The 25,078-nt window shown below is 39.6% G+C and overlaps 1 protein-coding gene across 3 annotated transcripts; it reads right to left on the bottom strand.

The window, feature by feature from the left end:
* Positions 1–1,448: 1,448 nt before the first annotated feature.
* On the bottom strand, positions 1,449–25,054 carry LOC6554675 (protein CREBRF homolog). 3 transcript variants are annotated; one of them, XM_015153794.2, is made up of 6 exons: positions 24,847–25,054; positions 18,787–18,837; positions 3,413–5,481; positions 3,097–3,352; positions 2,909–3,034; positions 1,449–2,847 (listed from the first exon to the last, which is right to left on the bottom strand). In XM_015153794.2, the coding sequence occupies exons 3-6, from the start codon at positions 5,381–5,383 to the stop codon at positions 2,738–2,740; spliced, it is 2,463 nt and encodes an 820-aa protein (XP_015009280.1). In that variant the 5' UTR covers positions 5,384–5,481; positions 18,787–18,837; positions 24,847–25,054; the 3' UTR covers positions 1,449–2,737. The 3 variants fall into 3 exon arrangements, with proteins under 3 accessions (XP_015009280.1, XP_026832105.1, XP_001981967.1); XM_026976304.1 differs by lacking the exon at positions 24,847–25,054 and adding an exon at positions 19,473–19,827; XM_001981931.3 differs by lacking the exons at positions 18,787–18,837; positions 24,847–25,054 and adding an exon at positions 13,556–14,894.
* Positions 25,055–25,078: the final 24 nt, after the last annotated feature.

Raw genomic sequence — 25,078 nt, 5'->3', positions numbered from 1 at the left:
CCGTTGACGTACATACATCTGACGTGTGTTTATTTAGACATAATAGTTATGTTTTCACTTCTTTTTAATGTTCGCTTAGTGCGTATGCATACAAAATTTTCAATTTTCAACACAGTTGTTTGGTTTTTATCATTGTTTATTAATATTCTGGTATTGTTTCAATTATTTCATTTTCCATCTTAGACTTCTCAAACCTTTTTCATTTCATTTTCAATTTTTGGTTCTGGTAATGCACTTGCCATGAGAACTTTCGTTGTCTGATCTTCGTGGCTTCGTCGAGCGCATCAACTATCTAATTTGAATTTTTTGTTGTATTATACCTAATTTTAAGAATTTGAAAATACATAATTATGCACTGTTATTAATATAGATATATATTTATATATATATGTATATATGCTTTAAATGGACACATGAATCAGGCTCTTGGTTTTTCTCATATTATTATATAAATTATATTTACTTTCAAATTGTAATTTTTCTGCTTCTCCACCGAATATGAATCTTGAACTTCATTTCCAACGTGTTTTGAGGTAGTTTGCTTAGTTTCGTTATGTATATAAAAGTTGTTTTCTCTGAAGCACATTTATATAAAGCACACACATTTACAATATCCGTAACATTTAGGTATACATGTTTTGTTTTAAATATATATTTAATATGTTTATTATACAATATTAAACACTGAGGAACTGTCGTGCTTATTTCAATGCTGCTTCGCCTTGAATTCTGTTTGCTTCACTCTGTACTTTTTACACAAAGCCATTCTAAAACCTAAGCAACCTGACTTAACTATGATATATGCATAGATCGATTATACATATTCTGTATTTTTGCTTGCGCTTGTACTTTGTGTGAGGGTGTGTGTGTAGGTGTGTTTGGGATATCCGCTTGTTTCTAAAATTCTAAATTGTAATTTTGAATTCTTATCACTTATGTAATGAGTTAGAACCCAAGACATGAATTTGAAAACCGTAAAAACTGATGGCCAATTTTGCGTGTCGATGTATAATGTATGTGCGCTCAATCGGTTTTTATATTATATTTGTTTAAGCCTATGTTAACAACTACAATTTGTTATGTCCACGTGTTCATCGCTGTGGGTGATACGAGTACCTAAGTTCTAAGTTTTTAACTTGAATCACTTTTGTAATTTGTATTTTCGTTCTCATTCTCGTTTTCTTTCCACTTCTCTCAGTTAGAATGTACTTTTTTTCTTTCGAAAATTAATTCTTTTGATATCAATTGAACACAACACGTTAAGCAACAAATAGCAGTAAGAAAGGCTACAAATATTAAATGGAAAATATAACCCAAAAGTGGAGATTCCCGCCCAAAAGAACTACACAACAAAGAACATTTGAAAACAAATATCACAAAATTAGCATCGAAGCAGAGCAAAAGTATTCATTTTGATAATGCAAATTAGAATAAAACTCAAAGTTGTATTACTTTTTGTTTGGTGTTTTTTCTTATATTTTTTTTTTGTTTTTTGAGTAGCCCGCAAGTGAAAGATAAAAACTGAAGCCTTGAAAATGTTTTCATGTGTGCCTAAAAATTAATAAATTATAATTTATATTGAAGGTATTTCATAAGCATAAGCAAATCGTATGGATAATAGAAAAAACTTAAAATTATTTCATTCTCAGTTGTAGAGTTCAAGCATATTGAATCCTACAGTTAACATCAAGAAATAAAAGCATAAAAAGAAAAATTAAAATTATATCACCACGCATGTATGTATATGTATAGATAGTTATAGCATTTAAGTAAATTAATAAAGTTTCGCAAAACATTCTTATTTGGAAACAATCGAACTTTCGTTAACAAAATGGAAAACTTAAAAAAGACAACCTAGGACCATAAAATATATATTGGTTGAGGGCCAAAACAATCAATATAACCGATAAATGTAATATGTAGGTTCATATGATCTATATAAAAGCTCTCTCCCCACATTGAGTTAAATGTAAAAACCTATGACTAAAACATTGAACCAAAATTATACATCGTTAATATAGCATTTTAAACTTAAACAGATAAATCGCAGTTGTATTTAACTTATGTTCCATTAATTCTTAGCATTCCCGATATATTCTTCCAATCCAATCAAATGAATGTTTACCCTTATTCGTTAAGCAGGTAAAACTGGTAGCAAAGCCCTACAAAATTCACTTGCTCGCCTAACACTCCGTTTCTTAACAATCTTAATGGCTAAACGAAATTTTGTATTTTTTCACATTTTCTTTTCAGTTTTGTGGTTGCCTCTTTCTTTACGTGTTTGTTTTTGTTTCTTTCTATTTGTTAATGTTGCATTTTCAAAAGGAATTTTCTTTTTTCTTTTGTTTACGTTTTTTTGGCTCTGGCTTTCCGGTTTCGGCGTGGTCTCGAAAAAGTACAAAATATTTTCCTCAATTTTCTGCCATACAAAACATATAAAGCCCAGGCTCTTTGAATCACAGTTATATCTTGGTTATCAATATTATATCACTTAAGGAGAACAATTTAACAGAACGTTGTGTTTTGAGGAGGGAAGGAGGTTCAATAAGAATTTTCTCGACTAATTCAGAGCTCAAGAAAATGTTTCCTGTTTTTCGACTGATTCCATTCCAAAATCCAATTGTCATCCTGTCGTAGAATGGGTTTCAGTTGTTGGTGGTGTGGATAAAGTTGGCGTTGTTGTTAAGACTAAGCTTGATGGGCGGTTCGTTAGCTTTACATTTTTTCTTGGTTTGGTCTACGACGATTTACGCAGCTCCTCGAGGCCTCCATTCGGCATGCCACCGCGCATGTTCTCCAGCACCTTGTTCACAAAATCTGTTGAGCCACCCGCAATGCGGATTCCAGCTGCAAATTGGATAAATATGACATTAGTTCAATTGCATATAGTAGGATAAGCTATACATACACGAGGCGGTAGCGTAAATGCGTGCAATTTGCTGGTCCACCTCCTCGGTGGATTCGCCCTGGTTCTTGGTGCGATGCTTGATGACCAAGGCCTGCTTTAGCTCGGCTATACCATTCATGAGGCGCTCTATAAAACGAAAATTGAAAGATTACTTTAAGGTAATTCCACAGCTTGCGCATCGCACTTACTGTGTTCAATTTCAAGGCCGAAAAGCTTAATTTTGTTGGCCTCGTGCTGCGCCTTCTTCTTCAGGCGACAGGCGCGTGAGGCCAGCTTGTTCTTCTCCTTGCGCGACTTGGGGCGCACATTGAATGGCAGCTCGGAAACGGGCGTCATGTCGTTGATGGTGCGGCTCAGCTTGTCCAGTTCCTTGCCAATATTGTGCAGCTTCCTGGCATTGGGAGTCAAATCGTTACCATCGCCCTTGCGTGCCTTGCCGCTGTGCTGTTTAGGCAAAGAAGGGAAGTTAGTACAAATACTGCAATGTATTATCATTCATTTTACCTTGTACACCTTAATGCCTCGCACGGAGCAAGTTGGACTGAAGACGGGGTCTGTCACCTCGTTCAGCACATGGGGATCCTCGAGCTTCGACTGAAAGACCAGTCTCTTTCCCTTGGGTCCTTTGGCCTGCACATTGTACTGCCAGAAGAATCGTTCTTTGCCCTTGCTACTGGACAAATGGTTTGGTGTCGAGGTACGGGTTTCATCGTCATCCCCAGAGAGTCCATTGTCGCTGCTGCAATCGTCGTAGTTATCGCTATTCTCACTCGAATTGTCATCCTCATCGTCCTGCGAGAAGTCAATGCCATCCGGGGACAAAACACTGCCCGTGCTCAGCGATGAGAAGCTCTCGGCCTCGGCCAGCGAGCCGGTGGAGAGTAAATGCTGTCGTGGCTCCCGTCGCATCCAGATGTGCTCCAATCCCAAGTGCGTGGGAGCCGACGAGCTGAGGCGACTCAGCTGGGAGCTCTCCACGGCGCTCTGATAGCCAAATGATTTGCGCACGGCTGATCCGGATGTCTGATTATTGGTAGTTGTACTGTTGCCAGAAGCCGAACTGCCAAAACCACTGCTACCACCCGGACTCAAGGCGGCAGACTGACTTAGGATCGAGCGTTCTGGCGGCGAGGACATGGGAAAGCCCTTCTTGATCAATTCCTGCATGTTGCGCGACTTAACCATCTGGTACTGGGGTCGATTGGCGTGCGGTGGTGGCGGTGGGGTCAGTGGCGATTGGGATGCCTGACTGCCGGGCGAGAAACTGGCGGACAGCTGCTGCTGCTGCTGCGGCTTTTGGGGCGTACTGTGATAGATCTCATACGGACTAGTGGAGGAACTGTTCGACTGCTGCTGCTGGGATAGCGTGAGCAGCGTTTGCAACTGCGGCAGGCTGCCAACCTGCAGCTGCTGGTGATTCTGTTGTTGCTGTTGCAAAAGTTCCATGGGCGGTGCCACCAGGGCATCATGTCCTTGGGCTTGTGGCGACAGTAGGAAATTGACACTTTGAGTGACTGCGGTCTGCGGCAAGAAATCCTCTATGCTTCCGATCACATCCAGAAAATCGCCACCATTTAGATCAGACAGATCGGCCGCCTGGATCTCGGCTTTATCGTTGGGAAAAATGTAGTCATCGTCCAGGCTGAATGGCTCGTGTTTGGTGTGGATAATGGCACTGCTGATATCACTCCACATGGCATTCGAGTTGGGTGCCATCTCGTAGAGCAACTCATTCGGGGTAGTGGCTTCCTGCAGCAGAACCTGCTCACTGACCACATTCAGACTGAGACTGTGCGACATGTCGGGTGTGAAGTAACCACCACTGCCGGATCCAATTCCGTTGCTGCTGCCTGCTCCACTGGTGTTGCCATTGTACAGTGTGGAGCTTAGGGGAGAAACGGCACTGAGGCTTACATCCTGCAGCAGGGTGGGCGACAGCGAAGCTGCATCCAGGGCATCCAGTCCAAAGTCCGAAAGCTCGCCCAGTGCCAAATGCGATTGCTGCAGTTGATCCTGTTGCTGCTGCTGTTGTTGGTTGTGCTGTTGTTGTTGCTGCTGCTGAAGCTGATTTTGCTGGTGGGTCATGCTGGGCAATGTGTGTAGAGGACTGGGATGATGGCGTGGTGTCTGCAAATCCGACTGCTGATACGGATGATGATGGATCTGGTTGTGGTTGCTGCTGCGTGGTATGGTTATGGCCGTTGTACTTAGCATTACATTACAGGTATTTGTGGTGCTGGTGGAGCAGTTGCTGCTGCTGCTGCTGCTGTGACTACTGCTGTTGTTATTGTTGTTATTAGTGTTGTTATTGTTGCTGTTGATGCCGTAGCCCGTGTTGATGGTCAACGTGGGCAGGGCCGCCCCCACAACGGTGGAGCCCAGGGAATACAAATCGTATTTGAGTGTGTTGTTGCTGCTGTTCGAGCCGGTGTCAAAGAACTCCGATGACATGGGATACAGCTGATTCTCTGTCATTGTATCTCGCGGGCAGTCCCGCTGTGGTCTAGGATTATAGCTACTTCTTCCCCTCCTTCTCTAGATGGGCGCCCAGGCCCGACGTTATCTTGTAGTATCTGAAAGTAGGTAGAAAAATGAGAATGCGAATCAGACCAGTTGCATTGAAAATCGAGACGTCAGCTCATTAAACGAATATATTATGACTTTAATTATGACCAGACAACCTTGGCGGTAGCCAGCATTCTCACTTCCAGTCTCATTGGCTAGTTACTGGTTTCCAATGGAGCATTTTAAGTTCAGCCCAATTCCGATGGTGGTGGCATTTATGCTAAGCACCCCATGCAGCTGCTATCTAGCCGGAACCGAAGCTGCAACCCCAAGACAAGATTATAATTGATGGGCTCACGTGTCCATAAGTTGGTGGCACCAACACGTGATTGAATTGATTAAATCAATAGACACTAGCCACGTAGCTATGCTATATCAATTATGACGGGGAATGGGCAGGGCAACTTAAGTAAATTATGTAACCACGATAAGATTAAATTAAGTCAGTCGTTTTCCTTTGGAACTGTAACTTTCCCTATTCATCGTCCCTTATCTTATCCCTTTGGCTTCTAAACTGAAATCAAAACAACTTTGTATACCACTGAAAACTAAACAGATAAACGTAATCTCTTGCAGCCTGATGAATTTGCAAATCCGAAAGACAAGACTATTCAAAGTTTGTTATTTTTATGGTTATCGCTGATTTTAAGGCGAGCCAAAAGGTATAAAAAACAACAATAATAGGCTTGATCCCCTTTTTCTTCCTCACAAGACCCTCTGCTTTCAACTGATTTGGTGAACAACAAATATTGGAAAGCAAAAAAGCAGAGAAATCATCACCAGTTTTGTTTTGTTCATCCAAACAACGAATAGAACAGCCAAAAATATAAGAAAAAATATCAAAACAATACTGGATCGCAGGGGAACAAGAAATGGCGAACTTTTTGCAAAATTAGTAAGCCATTTTCGGGTTTGATTCGGTTCTTTCAGTCTACACCACTTCTTGGTCATATGAAAGGCCTCAGAGGTGGAATCGAACCGGCTATTGTTTTCCATTTTGTGGCTCGATAATAAATATTAATTAGTTTGTTTACACATGAAAATACAACATTCTCGTTTTCCATTTAATGTTCATAAATCAGGAAAGCAAACTGCATCTAGTATAAGGGATTTGGTGCAATTTGCGCCGTGCGTTGTGAAAATTTCGAGGAAATGGCCTTGTGAGGTGCATTTTCATTGAAGGTGAGAAGGTGGGTGTTCAAGAAGCTTTGAGTTGGCTACCCAGTTCTCCTGAAAGACCGCTTAAGGTTATAAAATCCACTTTATATTTAAAATTAGTGCTGTATTGTTTAAGAGAATCCCCCACCACGATAAGAGTGCTACCCGTAATATTCAATACCATATCGACCCACAACAAACACAATTGTGATCCCTCGATTGGCTTATCTTTCATCCATTACAGCCGATAAGTGAGCACATTCCGGATGATAAGGTCCCCCGTTTTACATTAGCCAATGAGGCAGTTTCGATTTGAACTTTGTAATGCCCGGTCCCAAGATGTGAAGGTCACACGATGTGTTCGCATGGTTGGCGAAAGGGCGGTGGGGGGAACCTCTCGATACACAAGGCAAACAGAAACTCAAGCCCCAGACCAAAATGCTACTTTTGCTAAGTGATATGCTTGTATCTCTGGCTGCTTTACATTATTGCTATTTCCTCTTGAAATTGTTTAATATTCCTCAAAGGTAGCTGAACGCGTTGAAGGCCAAACAATAATAAAAAAGTGCTGAGAGAACCGACCAAACACCAAAATATAGGAACCAAAACCCGAATGGGGCGCTTATATATTATATACATATATATTCATATATATATACACGCCAAACCGAGCATCAAACATGGAAATAGACGCAAAGGGGCGAATAAAAAAGAATTTATTACACATTGACTGCCGAAAAAAAAGCAGAAACAAAAAAGCCCCAAGTGGAATCGTACGAAAAAGTGAAGAAGGCAAGCAAACATTGGAAGAGCTCACAATAAAAGATAAACAGACATTTCTATATATGAATAATACCATTAAAAAATTCCCCACGCACACCGACACAATGAGTTAATGAACGCGAAATGTTTGGTGAGGATAGAAACGCCAGTGAAAAGGCCGAACATCTGATCCAAAGCATATGATATGGTAGGCAGATAAGCAAGTATATAACTAACTTTACTAATTCTGAAGATTCTAGCTCTTTGTGTTTTAGACTTGATCTATGTAAAAAAAAGAGATAAAAGTTTCCTAGATATTAATTATAATTTTATCTTCAAACCCGTGTAAGTAATACACAAATTTGAGCAGCTCGCGATGTCTTGTTTAGGAAGTGTGGCAGAGTAAACTAATTAAAATCGAGTGGGATGCACGTGAAGAGCATTTGGAAGGTAATTCCCGCACTGAGGGTAAAGTACAAATCTCCAGTTTGAGGCGTGACCAATGTGCACGTTATGTGACTAATTTCGAACAACGAAAGCGAAATGAGAATAACAAGAATCGCAAATAAATTAAAATAAAGCGATATTATGAACACATGTTTGGATCGGTCGAACCAGCTTATTTCAACACAACATGAAATAATGCAATAATATTAACAATTATTACGGGAACCTAGCTGAACAGCAAAAACTACTGTTAGCGTGGCTTGCTATCAACAAATTAAGTGACAGAGAGAGTGAGAGCCAAAGAGAGAGAGCACAAATTTAAGCAAGCCCAAGGTCAAAACTGTTTATTTTTTATATTTTGTTTTGAATGTATAATTTATCGCAGAGTTGCCTTTGTTTTCCACTCGCCTCACCCACACATGCAGGGAACCAATCTGCAGAGTTGTAAACAAAACGCAACGCTTGTAAATAATAATAAGCTTTTGCGAGAGCGTGGGCGAGAGAGTTCTCCTGCTCTCTCGCTCTGACCGCTACTCTGGATCTGAGCAACATATGTTTTCCGTCTATTTGCTTTTGTCGCCATCTTCGTAGACTCTAGTTATTTATATAGGCTTGTGTAGATAATATGTATATAGTATGAAGCTTTTTGTAGCTTTGCGCCTGACTGACGAGTTTTGTGTGTTGTCGTCGCTTTTGTTGCCGCCGCTGGCTTACAATAACAAAATGGAAGCTTTTACATTTCGCCAGAATTTATACTAGATTTGTATACGCTTGCGTGAGTGTGGGATTTCATGTGCTTGTTGATTGCGCTATGTACATACATATATATGTACATATGTAAGTATCTCAAAGTGTAGAGCGTTCTGAGGGTATATTTGCAAGATTGGGGAACCGCAAGAGTCCAAGAACGACTGATGAGGAAATGGAAATTCCTACGAAATCAAGGAATAACTTAAGATCTGACACAAATTACTCATACGCCACGTTTGACCAAATTTGTCAACTTACGTATGGGTAATAAGATTTTATGCTAGTCCGAAATCTTTATGAACTGGTTTCCTCTGATATCGATATCATCAAAAAATTATGTATTTCAAAGTGGGGGATAGTGATGATAAGTTCAGATTGCAACGCAAACTAGCTCAGAAAAAAAACAATAAACTAAAAGTTAAAGTGAAAACAAAGACTTGAGAGAGTAAGGTAGAGGATCGCTGATCGGGAGCACTTCCGTTCCGCATTATCAATGGGTCAGTGGCAGTGGTCAATGCCATGATGCGGGGGGTTTGGGTGTGTTTTGGGGGCTAGGAGCTCTATAACTTATTCTTCTGCCCTTTTCTTCGCTCTCGGATTTGTTGTTGTCAACATTCGTCATCGGGCGTCACATGTTTCCACTGCATGCAGTTTTCCTCACTCACTCTGTCTCTCTTTTGCTGTGATATTCCCTTTCTTTCTGGCAAAAGACTTTTGCCCAGTGGCTTAGTCATAGGGGGATTTTAATAACCCACTATTATTAAAGGAGCACAATACTGACAAGTTTCTGCTTCTGTGAACGGATTGCATATATGGGATACATCTTAATCGTAGCTTCTTTATTTTAACAGTGAAGTCCCTTTCTGAACGTCCTGCATACGCCACTACTGTAACCATTTCTTTGTTTAGCAATTTGTGCAAGTCACTTTTACCCTTTGTCTCTGTGTTGTTCCTCACACTATGCTCTAATTTTAGGAACACGCAATGCACCCACACACACACACACACAAGCCCACCCACACAACGATAAACGATTCTATGTTGAGGTAGCCGCAGAGCCAAGTGCAAGTTCCTTCTAGTTATTTTTAGTGCCCTCGTTTAGTAGGAAGCACATAAAAATAAATAGGTGCACCGAAAGAAATTCGTATACATCATAACATTAATATATTTAGTGACAACTAGACAAAGATACAACCGAATTAGTAACGTATACCAGCTGAAGTTGTTTAGATTTTTAACTATCTGCACTAGAAATATGAACATTTTTTCAGTGCACCCAAATGTGAGCATGCCAGGTATCGGACATTCGATTCTACAGTTCATTTAGTATTCATATGCCGGAATGTTTAGCATAGCATAGCGAATGTCTGGCAATTGATGATATAACACGCTCTGTCGCGTTCGGTTTTTGTTTTGCTTTTCGTTTTATACATTAATACTTCTTATACAAACAGCTGACGCAAATTGTAAATTTTTGTATTGATTGGAAGAGGAAGAGCGGGGCAAGGCATCGATCAGCGAACTCAGGGAAGTGTAAATATATAGGTATGTATATAAGCCGTTGGAGGTGAGAGATCTAGGTTAGTATATAAGAATCGTTTCGATTTGCATGTAAAACTAAATTTCCATAGCTTAACCAAGACTTTGAGAATCGCATAGAAAGGCACAAAAAAGTTTGAACCCCCATGAACTCTGAAACCCAATGGAAATTTCTAAAAATTTACTTACAGCAACGTGCCTTAGCTAAAACTTTGAGAATCGCATAGAACGGCTTAATCTTATAGAGGCATAGTCGTGATAATAAATGCAACCTAAGTTTTGCTTATGCTTTGTTGTTCTTACTAATTGTTATAAAATAATGGTGATTGATTTGACACTTCAAAGTGCTCCGTGTGATGCTTTCGCAATGGGAATTCCAACTCCAGTACTTTGATCGTCAGTTAGCCACAAACCCCCTGCGAAGACAACCAATCAAACACACAGTATATCATGTTTGCTTCCCCACCGATTCGCTAATAGATAAATAATTAAAATCAATTTATATCGATTTAGCAGCACAAAAAGAAATTAGCACAAGTTGTCTGAATACTTAAGCAAACACAAGATGCTACCGCCACTCTTGCCGTATAGAAATCAATAGGAATCGTGACCACTGAGTCTGTGTCGGCTTTCAAGACCGATACGTCTGTAGACGGCTAGACAAATAGAAATGCATTCGAAAAGGGTTCGAGCAATCGCTTCTGATGACGCTGACTCAAGTTGAGGAGGAGGCAGGAACACGTGAGCGCCTCCTTATCGAGTGGCAGGCAAGAAGCCAGACCCTCTCCAGAGGCGTCTGGCCCGGCCCGGCCCGTCAGCTGTCCCTCTTTTAACTCCGCCTCTTATCAGCCAACAACCGCGTGCCGGCAGAGCCGACAATGAGCAACTGATAAGGCGGCACGCTCAATGGGTCAGACACTTGCAAATTTTCAGAGCTTTCCCTAACAATTTTTAGGGGTGGCATGGATGGCGAACCTATCTTATCGAGCAGCCCGGAATGAAGAGATAAACCAGCACACAAAGATGGCCAGCGAATGTTTTGTTCAGCGCAAATGAAAACCTATTTCGGTTCAGGAAGTTTACGCCCCCGCACGGGATATTTGTGTGCTGTATAAATAGATTTGTCCCTTTTGCAAGCACTGACCCAAAAAAGTAGGGGTAACACAAAACAAAACACTCATGACTCACGAGCACTTAAAAAATCAAGCGACAGCGGCAAAAACATTTGATATAAATATGTATATTCGTGTGTTTAAATATTTTTGCTAAAGAAATTTCAAAGAAAAGCAAACAAGTTTGCTTAATGGCCGCATCCGCGGAACAGCCTCTGGAAAGATCACAAAAATCTCCTGCACGGCGGCAACAAAGAAAGTTGAAGGCCAGCAAAAGTAAATGACCGTATATAGACTATATAGTCGGCAATTTGAACAAATATTAATATGTAGGAGTCCGATTCAAACAAATTGATTGCAATACAAACAAATGAATAAAATTGAAAGCAGAGCTTAGCTCGTTTTATGGGAGAAGATCATGATGCAATATCAGCCGTTTGATAGATCATCTACAACACCTATATCTTTGTATAATCTGTAATCTTTTTCGACAACATGTAAAATAATTATGACATCTATAATGTGTAACCAGTTAATTTATATATGCATATTTATGCTAATTGAAGAGAACCAGTTATGATAAACACTTTTACTGACTGCTAACTTTGTGATTCTATGCGGGTAAATTTTAAATTACAGTCTCTTACTTAAAAGATTAACATTTGTGGCAATTCGAGATGTATTAGCAAAATAAAATATAATTTTTTTGTTGTATTTTATACCTTTGTTGACCTTCAACAAAGGCCTTTACTAAATCCGTTAGTATATAAGCCATACGCAGTATCAGCATTCTAATCAGTCATAGCATACTTGGCTCTGCCCTAATTTATATTTTTAGGCCTTTTTGTGTTATGTTTTTTCCTGTGAATTTTTATTGATTTATTTTATCAAACCTGCCTGCCTACTTTATGGCTCCTATCGACACATCGGGCAAGCGGAGATTGCTAAACAGAAAGTTCAACATCCAATTAACTGATGTAGCAGCTGGACCCATGTCGTATACGTAATGTTGGGGTTCCTAGAAAACTTCAAAAACTGGCTCCAAGTCAAGATAGGGGGTAAGTGGTTGTGGATTGTTTTGGGTTTCTCTTCTACTGTTTTTTTCCAACATATGGCTGCTTTTTTAGGCTCTACTACTGTGCGGTTGCTTCTCACGTGTCAAAGCTGTTTGGATTTGTTTTATTTCATTTCTTGTACCAAGTCAACAGTTTTCAACCTTGAATTTTCGCACTGACACTGAACTCAAACCGAGCGAACAAAAATTCAAATTGAAATCAATTTCAATTTAATTTGTTGTTGCCAAACAACACAGCAAATTTCTGTTGATTTCCTTTTGTTTCATTTGTAAGTAAGTGTCTGTGTGTTTGCCTTTGATTATTTGCACAAATGGGGAAAAATAGACCTCTCAAAAAGAATAAAAAACAAAAAAAAAAAAGAAAACGAAAATATAAAAGAATAAAAGATTGAAGACAAGATTCATATTTTTGTATCCCAACGAATTCCATGGCCCCTTGGGGACTCTTTTGATTCCCAAAAGATTCTGTTGACGCGACAGGAAATGCTTAACTTGAGCCGCTATCAAGTCGCCTATACACAGTGTGCTCGATACATAAATAATACTCGGAATGTTTATAGGTTTATGTGCTATACTATGCTCTTTTATTGTTGTTGTGTTGTTTGACTCGGTTGGTTTTTGGTTTGGTTTAGTTTTTTTTTTCGCTTCTGTGTGTCTCACATTTCAAAGGGCAGGCTAGATTTTGATTTTCAAGTTTTCGGTTTCTATGTGGGGGATATAGTGTGTGGTAGTGGCTCTGTGGATGGAGCCCCTTTTCAGGCTTAAGTTAATTTTTTAATTGGTCTGCGATCATAAATTACCAGTGTGTCGGCTTAGGAAAGTGGAGAGCGCGTCGATATGGGGGCTACTTACAAATTGTACTGCTCTGCATTAGAAAGTTGTGAACTTTGGGGATTTATGACGATCCTATAATACTACATACACTACATAGTTCCATCGCCTGTTTGGACCAGAAAGTTCAAACATGACCATAAATCATTATTAGTAGATTTAATAGATGTTTGTCGGAATTCATAGGATTTTTAGGTAAATCAGGTTAAAAATTCCCTACCACTCAACATTTATCTTATTGTTATGCATTTCTCAGAAACAAATTCATTTACTGAACAGCAAGATTATTTTGATGGTCCATAATTTTTATGTTTGGATTAAACATCTTCATTGTGTATCTCCTTTGTCGTTTAAAAGATCTATAAACATTTATAATATATGTACCTATATGTGTATATTCGTACCCACCTTATCTCCTGTTTTCGTTTTTACACCCCTTTGCGTATAAACAAGCCAGAAAATGATGCTATGTTGATTTGTTGTAAAAGCGTTTTTAAATTACTTCCTCGAAGATTTTCAATTAAATGCACACGGTTTAAACAAATCCCTCTCGCGGTGTTTACAAATTAATTGATATTGTATTTTTGTTTAATTTTCCCTCATCCACATCCTCGTTTTCGCTTTTCGTTATTAATTATTATGCATATGGTGCGGTCCACGTTTATATGTAAATTTCATTGTTATTTCATGCGTCGTGAGTGTGAGTTGTTTTTTTAACTAGGTCACACATGCGGCGATTAAGACGAAAATTTATTTATAATGAAGCACATTTGTAGTATATCTCATCCGAAGCACAGCACGCCAAACCAAACACTCGGTTTGCTACATACACGAATTTTGATAAGGGGGAGAAATCTTATCAGTGGGGCGACAAAGTCGTTTTTAATTTATTATTTGTATTATTCAGTACTGCGGGTTGGCACTCAATAATTTTTGTTGAAACTCGTTCCTAAATTAATTGCAAAAATTTACAACAAATTCTGATTAGCTTTGTTTGCTCTCACAGCTACTTGATTCGCTTTATTCGGATTGTTGTCAATTTTGCGGTTTATTTCCCAAGTTTCGACCGAGCAGCTGAGCGGCAAGCGAACAACTGATCGATGGAAGAGAGAGCGGATTTTAAGCTTGGGGCTTTTTGCTCTCTCGGCGCTCTCTTTTTTGTATTTTTATTTTTGTTCTTTTTGTTTTGGAGTGTGGGGTTCTAATAAGAATATATATAGTATACGCACACAACGACATACACGTTTATATTATTCGGTAGGCGAATTCCAAAGCATTCGTCAAGTTTGGCAGCGTTTATGTTTGTTGCTTTATTTATTTATGCAAATTAGTATAGTTTTTTTATATCGTTGCCTCGGAAACTAGTTCGATTCGTTAAATGCGGTTATTCAAAAAAACTTGTTTCTATTATGACAAACCTATTGGATTATGATTTTTGGTTTTCGAATTTATTTCAATCTTCTCGGTACACTTTAATTGTTTTCCTTCTCTCTTTTATTTTGATTATAACACTTTGTGTGTGCATGTGTGCTTTTATGTGCCGCCCAATACACTGGCTTTGTATTCTGGAGTCTTTTTAGCGTTTTCTTGGATTATTTTTGTTGGTCTGCGCTCGTCAAACGTTCTTGACCGATTGATAAAAAGTGTGCAAAGCTCGGCGACAAAGCCGAAAAGCAGAGCGCCAAAGCTCCCCAATCGCTTTTGTTTTGATTGTACAGCTGGAAGAGAGTACACCGAAAAGAACCGGTCCCTACAAAATATATTTTTTTACTCCCCAATTATATTTGCTTTTTTTAATTCCCACTTAAGGAAATTTTACTATGCCACATTGATATCAACTATTTCTCTCTCTGTGAGTAGCGCAGCTTATGAGAGAGCGCATGCCCCACCATCTCTCCCACTCACACACCGAAACAACGTCTGTTGCTTCTTTCACTTCGACTTTTCCATTTTGGAGAGAGAGGGAGCAAGAAGAGTGGAATTGAGAGAGGCGGCATACAAAAGCTCTAGTACAGTCTGTTGTTTTGGTTTTTATTATTCTTTTGCTTTTTGCATTTGATTATTAAATAAATTCATTTACAAAGCTCTGCCGCCTCAATTCCTCTCTCTGGCTTCCTCTTCCTATCACCCTCTATTTTGACGTCACTTTCGTTGTTTACTTCAGCTTGTTTTCCCTTTTTCTTGCACATTCGCCGCCGTTGTTGTTGTTTTCATTTGGTCTTTTTTATGCAAATTTTTGTTATGAAATTGTCTGGCGCTTTGATTTCGATTTGATTTTATTTTTCGCCAGTGTAAAAATAAACTTGTTTACAACAATCGAAAAATACAAAATACTATACGGATTTTGCCATCCCAGAATTAAATAAAATTGCAAGCAATAAAAAGAAGCAGAATGCGCGCGTTTTTTCTTCGCTGACGTTGCACTTTTTGCACACGCTTTATTAGTTTGTTTATAACAAAAACCATCAAGAGATCGCCGAAACACCCATATTAATTCAAATTCTGAATCGCCCACCTATCACTTGGATTTTTAAAGACACTTTTGTATCTTACTTCTCGGATCGATTGCTGACGAACTTCACGGATATTTTCAGCTGATGCAATATGCCCCATTAAAGAGTAATACGATACAGCTTAGCTGTCCATAAAAACTGAAGCTTCAGCGGATATATTTCACTCGGCTTTTATCAGCTTGAGTTTTTGTTTATATTATATTGAATTCTGATAAAATAGTTATTTGTTTATATTTCAACTGTTGATAAAGCATACCAGGAAATTCATTGATTTCCCTGAATTACCATTTCGCCATTAATCAGAACTGGTGTGATTTTCTCTATACTCTGACCCTTTGATTTGTTCAAGGATTCTGCATTGCAAGCCAAACTTCCATAGCAAACCTGCATTTATCTCTGTAGCTCTCAAGGACCCACCTAAATCTCACAATAAATATGACAAGATAAACTCCTCATAGATACCAGGCTCAAGAAGCGTCTGCAATTTCGATAAAATTTAATTTTAGCTACACATAATGGAGGTTCTGGACAGAAGAGGGAAATAACCAACTGGCGCACGGAGTTACATACTTGTGTATATTTGTTATTTATTCAGTTTAGATGGTGTGACAGAAAATCACGACCATGTCCTTGAATACGAAATGGCGACCCAACTAGCAGAGGGAACGCCAAGGATACGCAGGGAGCAGCAAGGATAACAGCCCGATCCCACGCACTGTTTAACACCCTGAACAACCACGATACAGCTGGGGTCAAGATAATAGTGTAGGAATTCGTCAAATTTTAAATAACTTTTTAAAAGAATTAAAGTTTTAAATACAGTTGGATTTTCTTTTAGATAGACGTCCCTAAAAAAATTCTTCGTGCAGAAGCTGGGCTTCTAAATTTCTTTGAATTCCTAAAATTTATTGTTATGTAATTTTTATTTATAAAATGATCCTTTAAGTGTGCTTTTCATAGAAAATCCTTTTACATCAATTATTTATAAGTCAAGTGTTATTTTTGTAACCTCGACTGTGCTTATCCCTGTTCAGGGAAGCGTGTGGAATGCTTTTCAAGGACGTGGGCGCCGGCATTTGAGTATTTACAAAATATATTCCCGATACCCAAAGCCGCCCACGTAACCGAGTGGGATTGGATACTTAGACTTGCATGTATATAAGTACTTTAGGGATGCGTGGGTTTTACGATTCGGGTTCCAAGGGATCGAAGCTTCCCACTTTCACTTTCGCTTTTCCTTCGACGAAGTTCAAGGCAGTGCAAAGCTTCGAAAGACCTTGAATAGCTTTTTTCTTCCTTTTTTTTGTGGGCGTTGTCCTTCGTGGGCGACTTCAATGACGTTTTCCCACACAATCCGCTCTTATTTATGCATAGGAACGAGTTTTCCGTTTGCTGTGAGTTTTTCCAAATTCGGAAGCACGCCAATGCATAAATAATCCCTAATTAATTAATTAGGTTTTAGGGTTGCGTATCCCCTTTTCCACCGACCATCTGGCAACGCCCAGAGCTTTGGTTTAAGCCTTTCGCTAAGCTTCCCGGTGAAAGGCTTTCTAGCGAATCGATGTTGTTTTTGTTATGAATAAGCAGAAGCACAACAAAAATGCCAACCGCAGACTGTCAAGGACAGTGGGCGAAAATGTGGGCGGACCGAGTGGCCATCGCATAGATGTCCTTCCGAACTCGACCATTTCTGCGTCGTAATTTTCCAGCACAGCGGAGGGAAAATCGGGAAAAGCCACCCCAAGGTTTTGGTTTATTCTCTTTGCTGTTATTTTTTTTCATTTTTTTTTTTTGGTTTTCATGGGGGCTAGCCGGCGAGTGAGTACACAAAGCTCGTTAGTCTATACACCAATGCAGTCCTTACAGATATCCCCACACCCACATCCACATCCTCATCCACATCCAGCGGAGACGTTGTTGTGACGCGTATCGATTTGTTTATGTTTATCAAATGGAAATTGGCACAAGGGGCCCCAGACGAGGCAACACCTCATTTCTAGGGCTAAATAACAATGGCACATTCCGAAATCGTGTGTGGGTGTCGATATGTTTTTCATTTTCTCTTGGCCACCCCCTGAAATTGTCCACTTTCTCCCCATTTAGGTGGCTAATAATTAAATGGGCTGTTCAAACAAAGGGATTCGAGTTTCACAGTGTTCCAGGAAAAATTTGATAAGGCTGGTCATCAATTAAATGTATCCGTGTACTGCCGATTGTTAAATATAAGTAGAGATAAATAATTTGTATAATGGCATGATTTAATATTTAGCTAATGCAAAACAATTGTTAGCGTACTAGTGTACTAAAAGTCTCCAGTTCACTTAATTATGTGGCAGATGACGTCAACGGCGAAGCGCAACTTCTTTCAATGGAAGAGTCATTCAAAAGTCTAAGCCGTAAATCCTATTCCTGCGGACATCGTACCATTTTGCTAAACGTGATTTGACTAGACTTTCAGATTTTCGATGAGCTGTATGTGTACCTCCTCCACACGCTTAAATAGAACGCTTGCTCACATGCACTCGGCATGTGATGGGGAAAGCATTTAGCAATTTGCTAGCTTGTATAAACAATTTATTTCGCATTTTCTTTTAGCTCGTTTTTTATATATTTTTTTTGCTGATTTGCAAGCTACACGTTCATTGGCCCCAACAGCAGCAACAAAGTGTGCAAAGAGCTGATAAAAAATAATAACAAAATATATACAAAAATAAGACTGACAGCGCTTTCAGCACAACTAAGCATTAATTTTAGCGGTATACTAGAGAAGCCAAAAAAACCAAGAAAACCCCCCAGACCATTGACTCTGTTTTCCCGAAGACCAACTCAAGTCAAGTTCAGGGCCAATCGGTTGCCACTTACTCATGGTCATATTATTTTTGTATATTCCTCGCTGGTTTTTGTGGTGAAACGGGGTTGGACACTGACATTATCTAATATAACGCGTCACCCACGAGGAAAAGTATAAATAGCCATGGACAAAGTCCAAATCTAAATATACTCAATTTAATTAATTGAGCTGTCAACGAATATGTTTATTTATTCTAAATTTTTGTGTGCACTTGCCACAATTGTAAGCGAAATATTTTGCCATAATTAACTTACTTAAACAGCATCAAAACTTACCTCACTAATTACTTTAGCAATTTTTCAAAATGCAATCCACCAAATGCCAACCTGCAAATGGAAACAAAGAACACGAATTTAAATTTCAAAGCCAAATGTAATTTGCATTTGTACGTGGCAAGTACAAAGTGCAAAATGAGTTAGGCATACTAATGGAGAATAGCGAAATGCTTAGTTTACTATATTAATAACTTTTGGTTCGGTTCAATGATTGCAGACGACGTCGGTGATAGCTAACAGTATATAAATATATATATTCGCATATACAGGATGCATGCTATATGTTTGACAATGCGGAAGCTGTTGAAATTATAACAAATCCAAAGCGAAACAAAGAGAACTGCAGACGGGCAGATATAAAATGGTTGCACTCTGTCTGTCGACTGCAAGTATTTGCAGTTTAGCAACAAGGCAGCGAGACATGGATCGTATCTGTGTATATAATGCATATATAGCCAGATAAATAAATTGCCGACTTGTATCTGCCTGGCGCAATTAATGGATATCACTTTGACTACTGACAAGGTTGAAGGCGGCAGATACCGACACAGATTTACTCCATTTTCACACACAGAGACTATAAAGGATTATTGGCTGATAGTTGGGGAAACATGATGTAGAGTAATGAAACCTACTCCGCAATGTATCTTAATAGACAAGTTACATTTTACACTCCATGCACTTACTTGTGATTCCAAACGGCTGGGAATAACTAGAAAAACACGGCTCTAAATGCGATTAGTGTGAACAAACGATGCGTGAGTGAATCGTTGAAGGCTAAGACTTCGACTTGAAGCAATGCTCCAATAACTCGATCCTAAGATCCTAAGGATTAGGCAACAAAAACCAAAGGGAGTCTAACAAACCGAAAAACGCGACGCGACGCGAAGGACGAATAACGAAGAACGAGGAGCGCGGAGCACGGAGCACGGAGGACGCGACTTGAACACAACCGACCTGTCCGGATTGCACTCGATAACTGTGTCAGCCTCTGGCGGCGGAATACCTACAGAGTCCGACCAGAATCGGGAGGAACTACAGCTCAGTTCGTCTCAGGTTGCCAAACCCTCCACCGAAGTACGTGGCACCATTGAAGCGACTTTGAGATGCGGGAGAGCAGAGCGGTGGTATCCTGGAATATCCTGGCTGAAGACGCGAAGATAACCGCCGTCGTGTGCTGGGGGGTGGAAAGACCGCCGAAAAGTAACCCTGAACAGCCAAGGATATGTGTATGTACTGTGCCAAATCGAAGGACCATGCTTCTGCTCAGCGTTTTGATATTTTTTTCGTAGACGATTTAACTTTTTGTTTGGCCAGCAAACGACGCGGGGTGGAAAAGCGCTGGCGGCAAGGAGTTTCCTTCCATGAATGAGTGAGTGAATTTCAGATGCCGGGGAAAACGCGGATGTGCTGCAAGCCAACACGAAAAAAAGGATGGAAAATCCAAAAAAAAAAAGTACAGTAAAACTTTCAATTGTTATGAGCTATTAAGACGGAAAAACAACTTTTGTTTCCAAGAAAACGATTTGATGGACAGTCCATTAGTAGAGTTTATTGAAATTCAATTTAAATGGAAAAAGAGTTAAGCTTGATTGAAGTTTTAGCTTTTCAAATGGTGCACTATTGATGTTCCTTGATGCCTTATTTTAGTATGATTATTATACTGATTTCCTTTTTTCATTCGAGCATAAGTGTTATCTACTTAAATATTTATTACCCACTAATTTCGTTTCACACAAGTACAGTTTGGCCTGTTTAAAAAGTCACTTTCCACATCATTTTCTTCGCTTTCGTTCCCCCTCTTGGCATTTCCCCCGATTTGCATTTTCCACGCTCTTTAACGCTCAATTATATACATCGATTGAAATGGTGTGCCGAAGGAGAATTTTAAATGGCTATGGAAATTGGCGACAAGCAGCGAGGCAGGCGATTAAAAAACAGTTTATAAATCATCGATGTCAGTGGCAATTCGTTCGTACACTTCTTTTCCCCTTCAGATTTAACTTTTTATGGCGAACATCTTCTGAATTGTTATGTCCTCACAAATCTGCATATGGGATGGCAGAAAATTACATACTTAACTGTGGGTTGCCGCATGCAGTTTCTTATAATGGGTTGCAGCAACCCTCCCGGAAGATCCGATCCATTCGGTTCCGTTTCGATACGATTGCTTTTTCCACACGGAAAACTCATTTCAATCATTATTAAAATTTTCCTATTTACATTTCTATTGAAATGAATGAAGGTCCGGAAGGGGAAAGCGCACCTTAGGTACTAAGAAAACAAACCTGAAGGATGAGTGAATAGAATCGGAACTGTTTTTATTGCCAACGTGAAAAATTGGGAAAACATAAAAGTAGCATAACTTTAACTACCAAGGGTAGTTAACTCGCTGCGATATCATTGTCCTGCTCCCATCTCCCATTTTATATTGTTCCCAATCCTGGCAGGATTCCCCCCGAAACACCCAAGTTAATGTCCTTTGATCCATATGCTGATCCATGTGCTTTGTTCGAGCGCAAACTGGAAATTGAAATTTGGCATTCGAGCAAGTAATAATAATAATGAAAATAAAAAGAGTCTCGGGATGCTTTTCATGCTTATCTAGGGCAGCGGGTTGTCTCCTTCGCGAGTCCTGTTTTGGATTCCCTCCATTGTCTGTCTTACAAAGTTCTGTAAGCAGTTAGGTAAGTAGAACAATTCACGTGGAACAATGGATCTTGATTTATGGTTCCAAACTGGAACAGAAGCTCGAGTTTTAAATGGATATGTGGAGGACGTGGCGGTAAGGGATTTCCCCAACTGAAGATCATCTAAGGTCAGTTCTTGGTTGAAATTCCATATAAGGAATATAGCTCTATATTTGTTCAATAAAAGATTTTTCTAACACCAGGTTTAGCTACATTCACCAGAAAAGTACTGGTCTACAGAGTGACCTCTTCCCTTCTTTGTTTTGTTAGGAATCCCAGTTGATCTTGCGATATCCTTTGACTACGCCACTTGAACTCAGCTTAAACTCTCATTTATAATCATCCAACATTCTTATATAGTGATCTTATAGTGCTGACTCATCTCGACACCACTTGATGCTTCGCACTCTGAACCCAGCGATGTCATAACAAGCATCTAATTATACGAATGACAAATGATCCGAGAAAAGTGAATTTTCTATCCGGACCTTCTTGAAGAAAACTTTTCGGGAATTTTGATGAATTAACCTTAATTTCCTGTGTCAGTGGCCGGCGGCATTTTGAACCCAACACTTTCCTTTTCTTTTTGCCTCGGGCGGGGGGCTGGAACGAGTTCCTCTCAATGGATCCTTTGTCCAAGGATTTGCACGTGTGCACAAATTAGCAAAAACTGGTTACAAGGCATTCGCCTTCTGTTTTCCGATCGAAAGAAAGCGGCGAAACTAGTTTTTCCAGCGGGGCGCTTTTACACACCATTGTTCTAAGAGGATAAGGTTCGCAAAGCAGGGGGAAAAACCAGATGGTAAAGGAAAATTATGAAAATTCCATTGTTTTCCACCGGTTATTTGTTGGCCTAGCGGGGTGTATTAGGGTACTTTCCCTCTTCCTATTTTTCCAGCAGCTTGAAGTCGGTAATGTAATAATTAAGGAATTAGTACTAAGTCGAAGGAACGCTAGTTCTTTTATTGAAAAACTGATTGGAAGATCTCAGAATCGAAAAGCCAGCTTCAACGGGAGTTCCTCCACTCAGAAGCTTCCTTAGCAACAATCCCAGTGTATGAGTCACTGGAATCCCAAAATTGGAACACGTGGTGCCGAGGAAATTCCATCGAAGCAACCGAATTGAAATCCCCTTTCCATTCAACAGGGTTTCGAACAAAGGGAATTTGAATAACTTCGCCCTATGTTGTTCCAGTATGTAGAGGAATTAAAAAACGCTTTAAAGAACCCGAATCACTGTGCCAAAATTCCACACTGAAACAAATTTGCACAAACCTAATCAGATAATAAATTTAACTTTTTTGAAACTTTCTCGATAAACTCGTTTTAACATTCTAAATCAATTGGCATTTAAATTTGGAAATTTCGTGATGTCACTTATAAAAAATGAGAATATTCATAACATTTTGAATTTCCTGAAATGAACAGGAAAGTCATATGGATCGTTAGTTTGGATAATGAGCTGCACAAAACAATCAAAACGCTTCTTAAAATATCCAATTTCTTAAAATATTTTATATGCTGATTTTATGTAACGACTATTAGAACGACATTTATTATAACTATGCAGTTACAGATTCAAATACATAAATAATTTTCCACAGTGCAGGACGCTAACCAACCCCTCGGTTTCCAAGTAAAGCCCAAGGGGGAGGATCAATCTGTGGATTGTAAGGGGTGCTGGAACACACGTACTCAGCATGGGATGCGTGTAAATTTCTAAGCCATTACAATGTCATGTCACTGGGTCCTTGGAAGCACCCCAATCGGGAGGGAAAAGCCAAGGAAATGCACAAGGAAGTGCCAAGGACAAGGGTTGAGCTGGCTTTGGGGGTTGCTTTTGGACCTTTTGGGGGTTCCTTTGGGGTGTCTGCGCCTTCAGCTTCTGGTTTTCCCCCTTTTTTTTGGGGGGGAAGGGGCCCAAGAAGCACTGATCTTAGCCATCTGATGCAAAGAGCATTCAAAATGAAGTGCTTAAAAAAAGTTGAAGGAACTTTTCATGGTCAAAAGCAGAATAAGCAAACGTTTCAAAAACAGAAATTTGCTTCACCCTTATCTTAGAAAAATAAAGAATTAGGAACTGTACAATTTCCATCTGTTAAAATGTTATCTGTACTCAAAAACAAGTAACTAAAAACTAGTTACAGTTATGAAGAACTTTAGTTGCACTATTTTTCATGCATTTATAAAGAGGCAAACTTGAAGTTTATAAAACTAAATTAGGTAAGGTAAAAGGTATTGGATCTTAAATAGCCTTTTAAAATAATTTCAAATAATTAGACATTTTTTAGAACAAAGGAGAGCAACATAAAATGTGCAAAATTACAACATTAAAAGGTGCAGTTAAAGAAAACAGCGTACTTTATTATTAATTTATTTTTCAAAGGCACACAATTTATTAAATTAGTACTTCACTGCTAAAAAGAATTAGACACTGGAAATAATGGATTTACCTATGTAATACAAATTAAATTTACGATGGTGTAAATAAGCTACATTTTCATTTGCAAACAAAGAAGCAGGCGAACTGCTCTTTGTTAGAGTGCAGAAATAATAATCTAAGGAATTGCAATTAATTCAAAGTGAAGCGAAATAAAAACAGACCACAAAATGGCACACAAGGAATCGAGGAGGATAACGCAGAGGGGAAGAGAGAGAGAGGGAGAGAGGGGGAGTAAATAGCAGTGTCATGAATGAATGCGATGTGCGGAAGTGTGTATGTGTGTCAACGGGAAAGAGACAGAGCGAATGCTGATTGCGGTACTTGCATCGCATCGGGAGCGAGCGGGATGGAAGCTGCAGCGAACGACAGGCGCGTGCATGCGCCAAATGCCTGATTGGATTGGTACACATTTCAACATTTCCCCACGTTTCTGCAGCTGGAAAGCTTTTGGCGCCAATTTCGCGCCACGCAAATTGCAGTGCAGCAGCACCAGCAGCAACAACAAAATCACAACAATCAGCAGCAGCAGCAGCAGCAGCAGCAGCTACAAACAAACAAACAAACTGGTTTTTCATCGGCTGACCGACAATTGCGGCTGAAGGCGAAGGGCAGACAAAGCAGCTGAAAAAAAGGAAAACCACCAAAATCCCGATCCACAAATGAAAGCAACAACACGTCTGTGGTGTTTTTGTTGTGGTTTAGAGCGTTTTATGCTAATTATTGGGGGCGGGGCAACACTCACACACACACACTAGCGTCCAACTCGCTCACACATACTCAGTTTGTTACGCTTTGTTCGCTGTAACGAAAGCAGCAACAAAGCAAACCAAAAGCAGAACCATTTACATACACACACACACAACGATACTCTATTGCTTACAAAGCAAAAATTTAGAATGCTTCATTTCAGCAAGTGACGTCACTTACCCTGTCTGGTTTTAGGGCCAAATGGTGCGGCACGCTTTAAACTTGATAATTGCAATGAGTTTTCACCAGTTACACGGATTATTTCGTGGTTTTGAAACGATTTTTTGGGAGCGACGAGCAGGTCGCAGGTGTAGATGAAGACTATTTAGCATTCGCTTTTGCTCCGCTATTCTACACACAGGGTTGCATCGCGCTGGCGACCAGTGTTGCAAGTGGCACGCCGATTTGGCGC

The sequence above is a fragment of the Drosophila erecta genome, unplaced genomic scaffold, assembly GCF_003286155.1.
Source record: "Drosophila erecta strain 14021-0224.00,06,07 unplaced genomic scaffold, DereRS2 tig00000000-arrow-pilon, whole genome shotgun sequence".
Taxonomy (NCBI): Eukaryota; Metazoa; Arthropoda; class Insecta; order Diptera; family Drosophilidae; genus Drosophila; species Drosophila erecta.
This window is presented reverse-complemented; position numbering and strand designations above follow the sequence as displayed.

Coding starts and splice junctions, on each gene's coding strand:
- LOC6554675 (XM_015153794.2), bottom strand. CDS start 5,383: ATGACAGAGAATCAGCTGTATCCCATGTCATCGGAGTTCTTTGACACC. Junction 3,353..3,412: donor GAGGCATTAAGGTGTACAAG/GTAAAATGAATG, acceptor TTGCCTAAACAG/CACAGCGGCAAGGCACGCAA. Junction 3,035..3,096: donor CGGCCTTGAAATTGAACACA/GTAAGTGCGATG, acceptor TTCGTTTTATAG/AGCGCCTCATGAATGGTATA.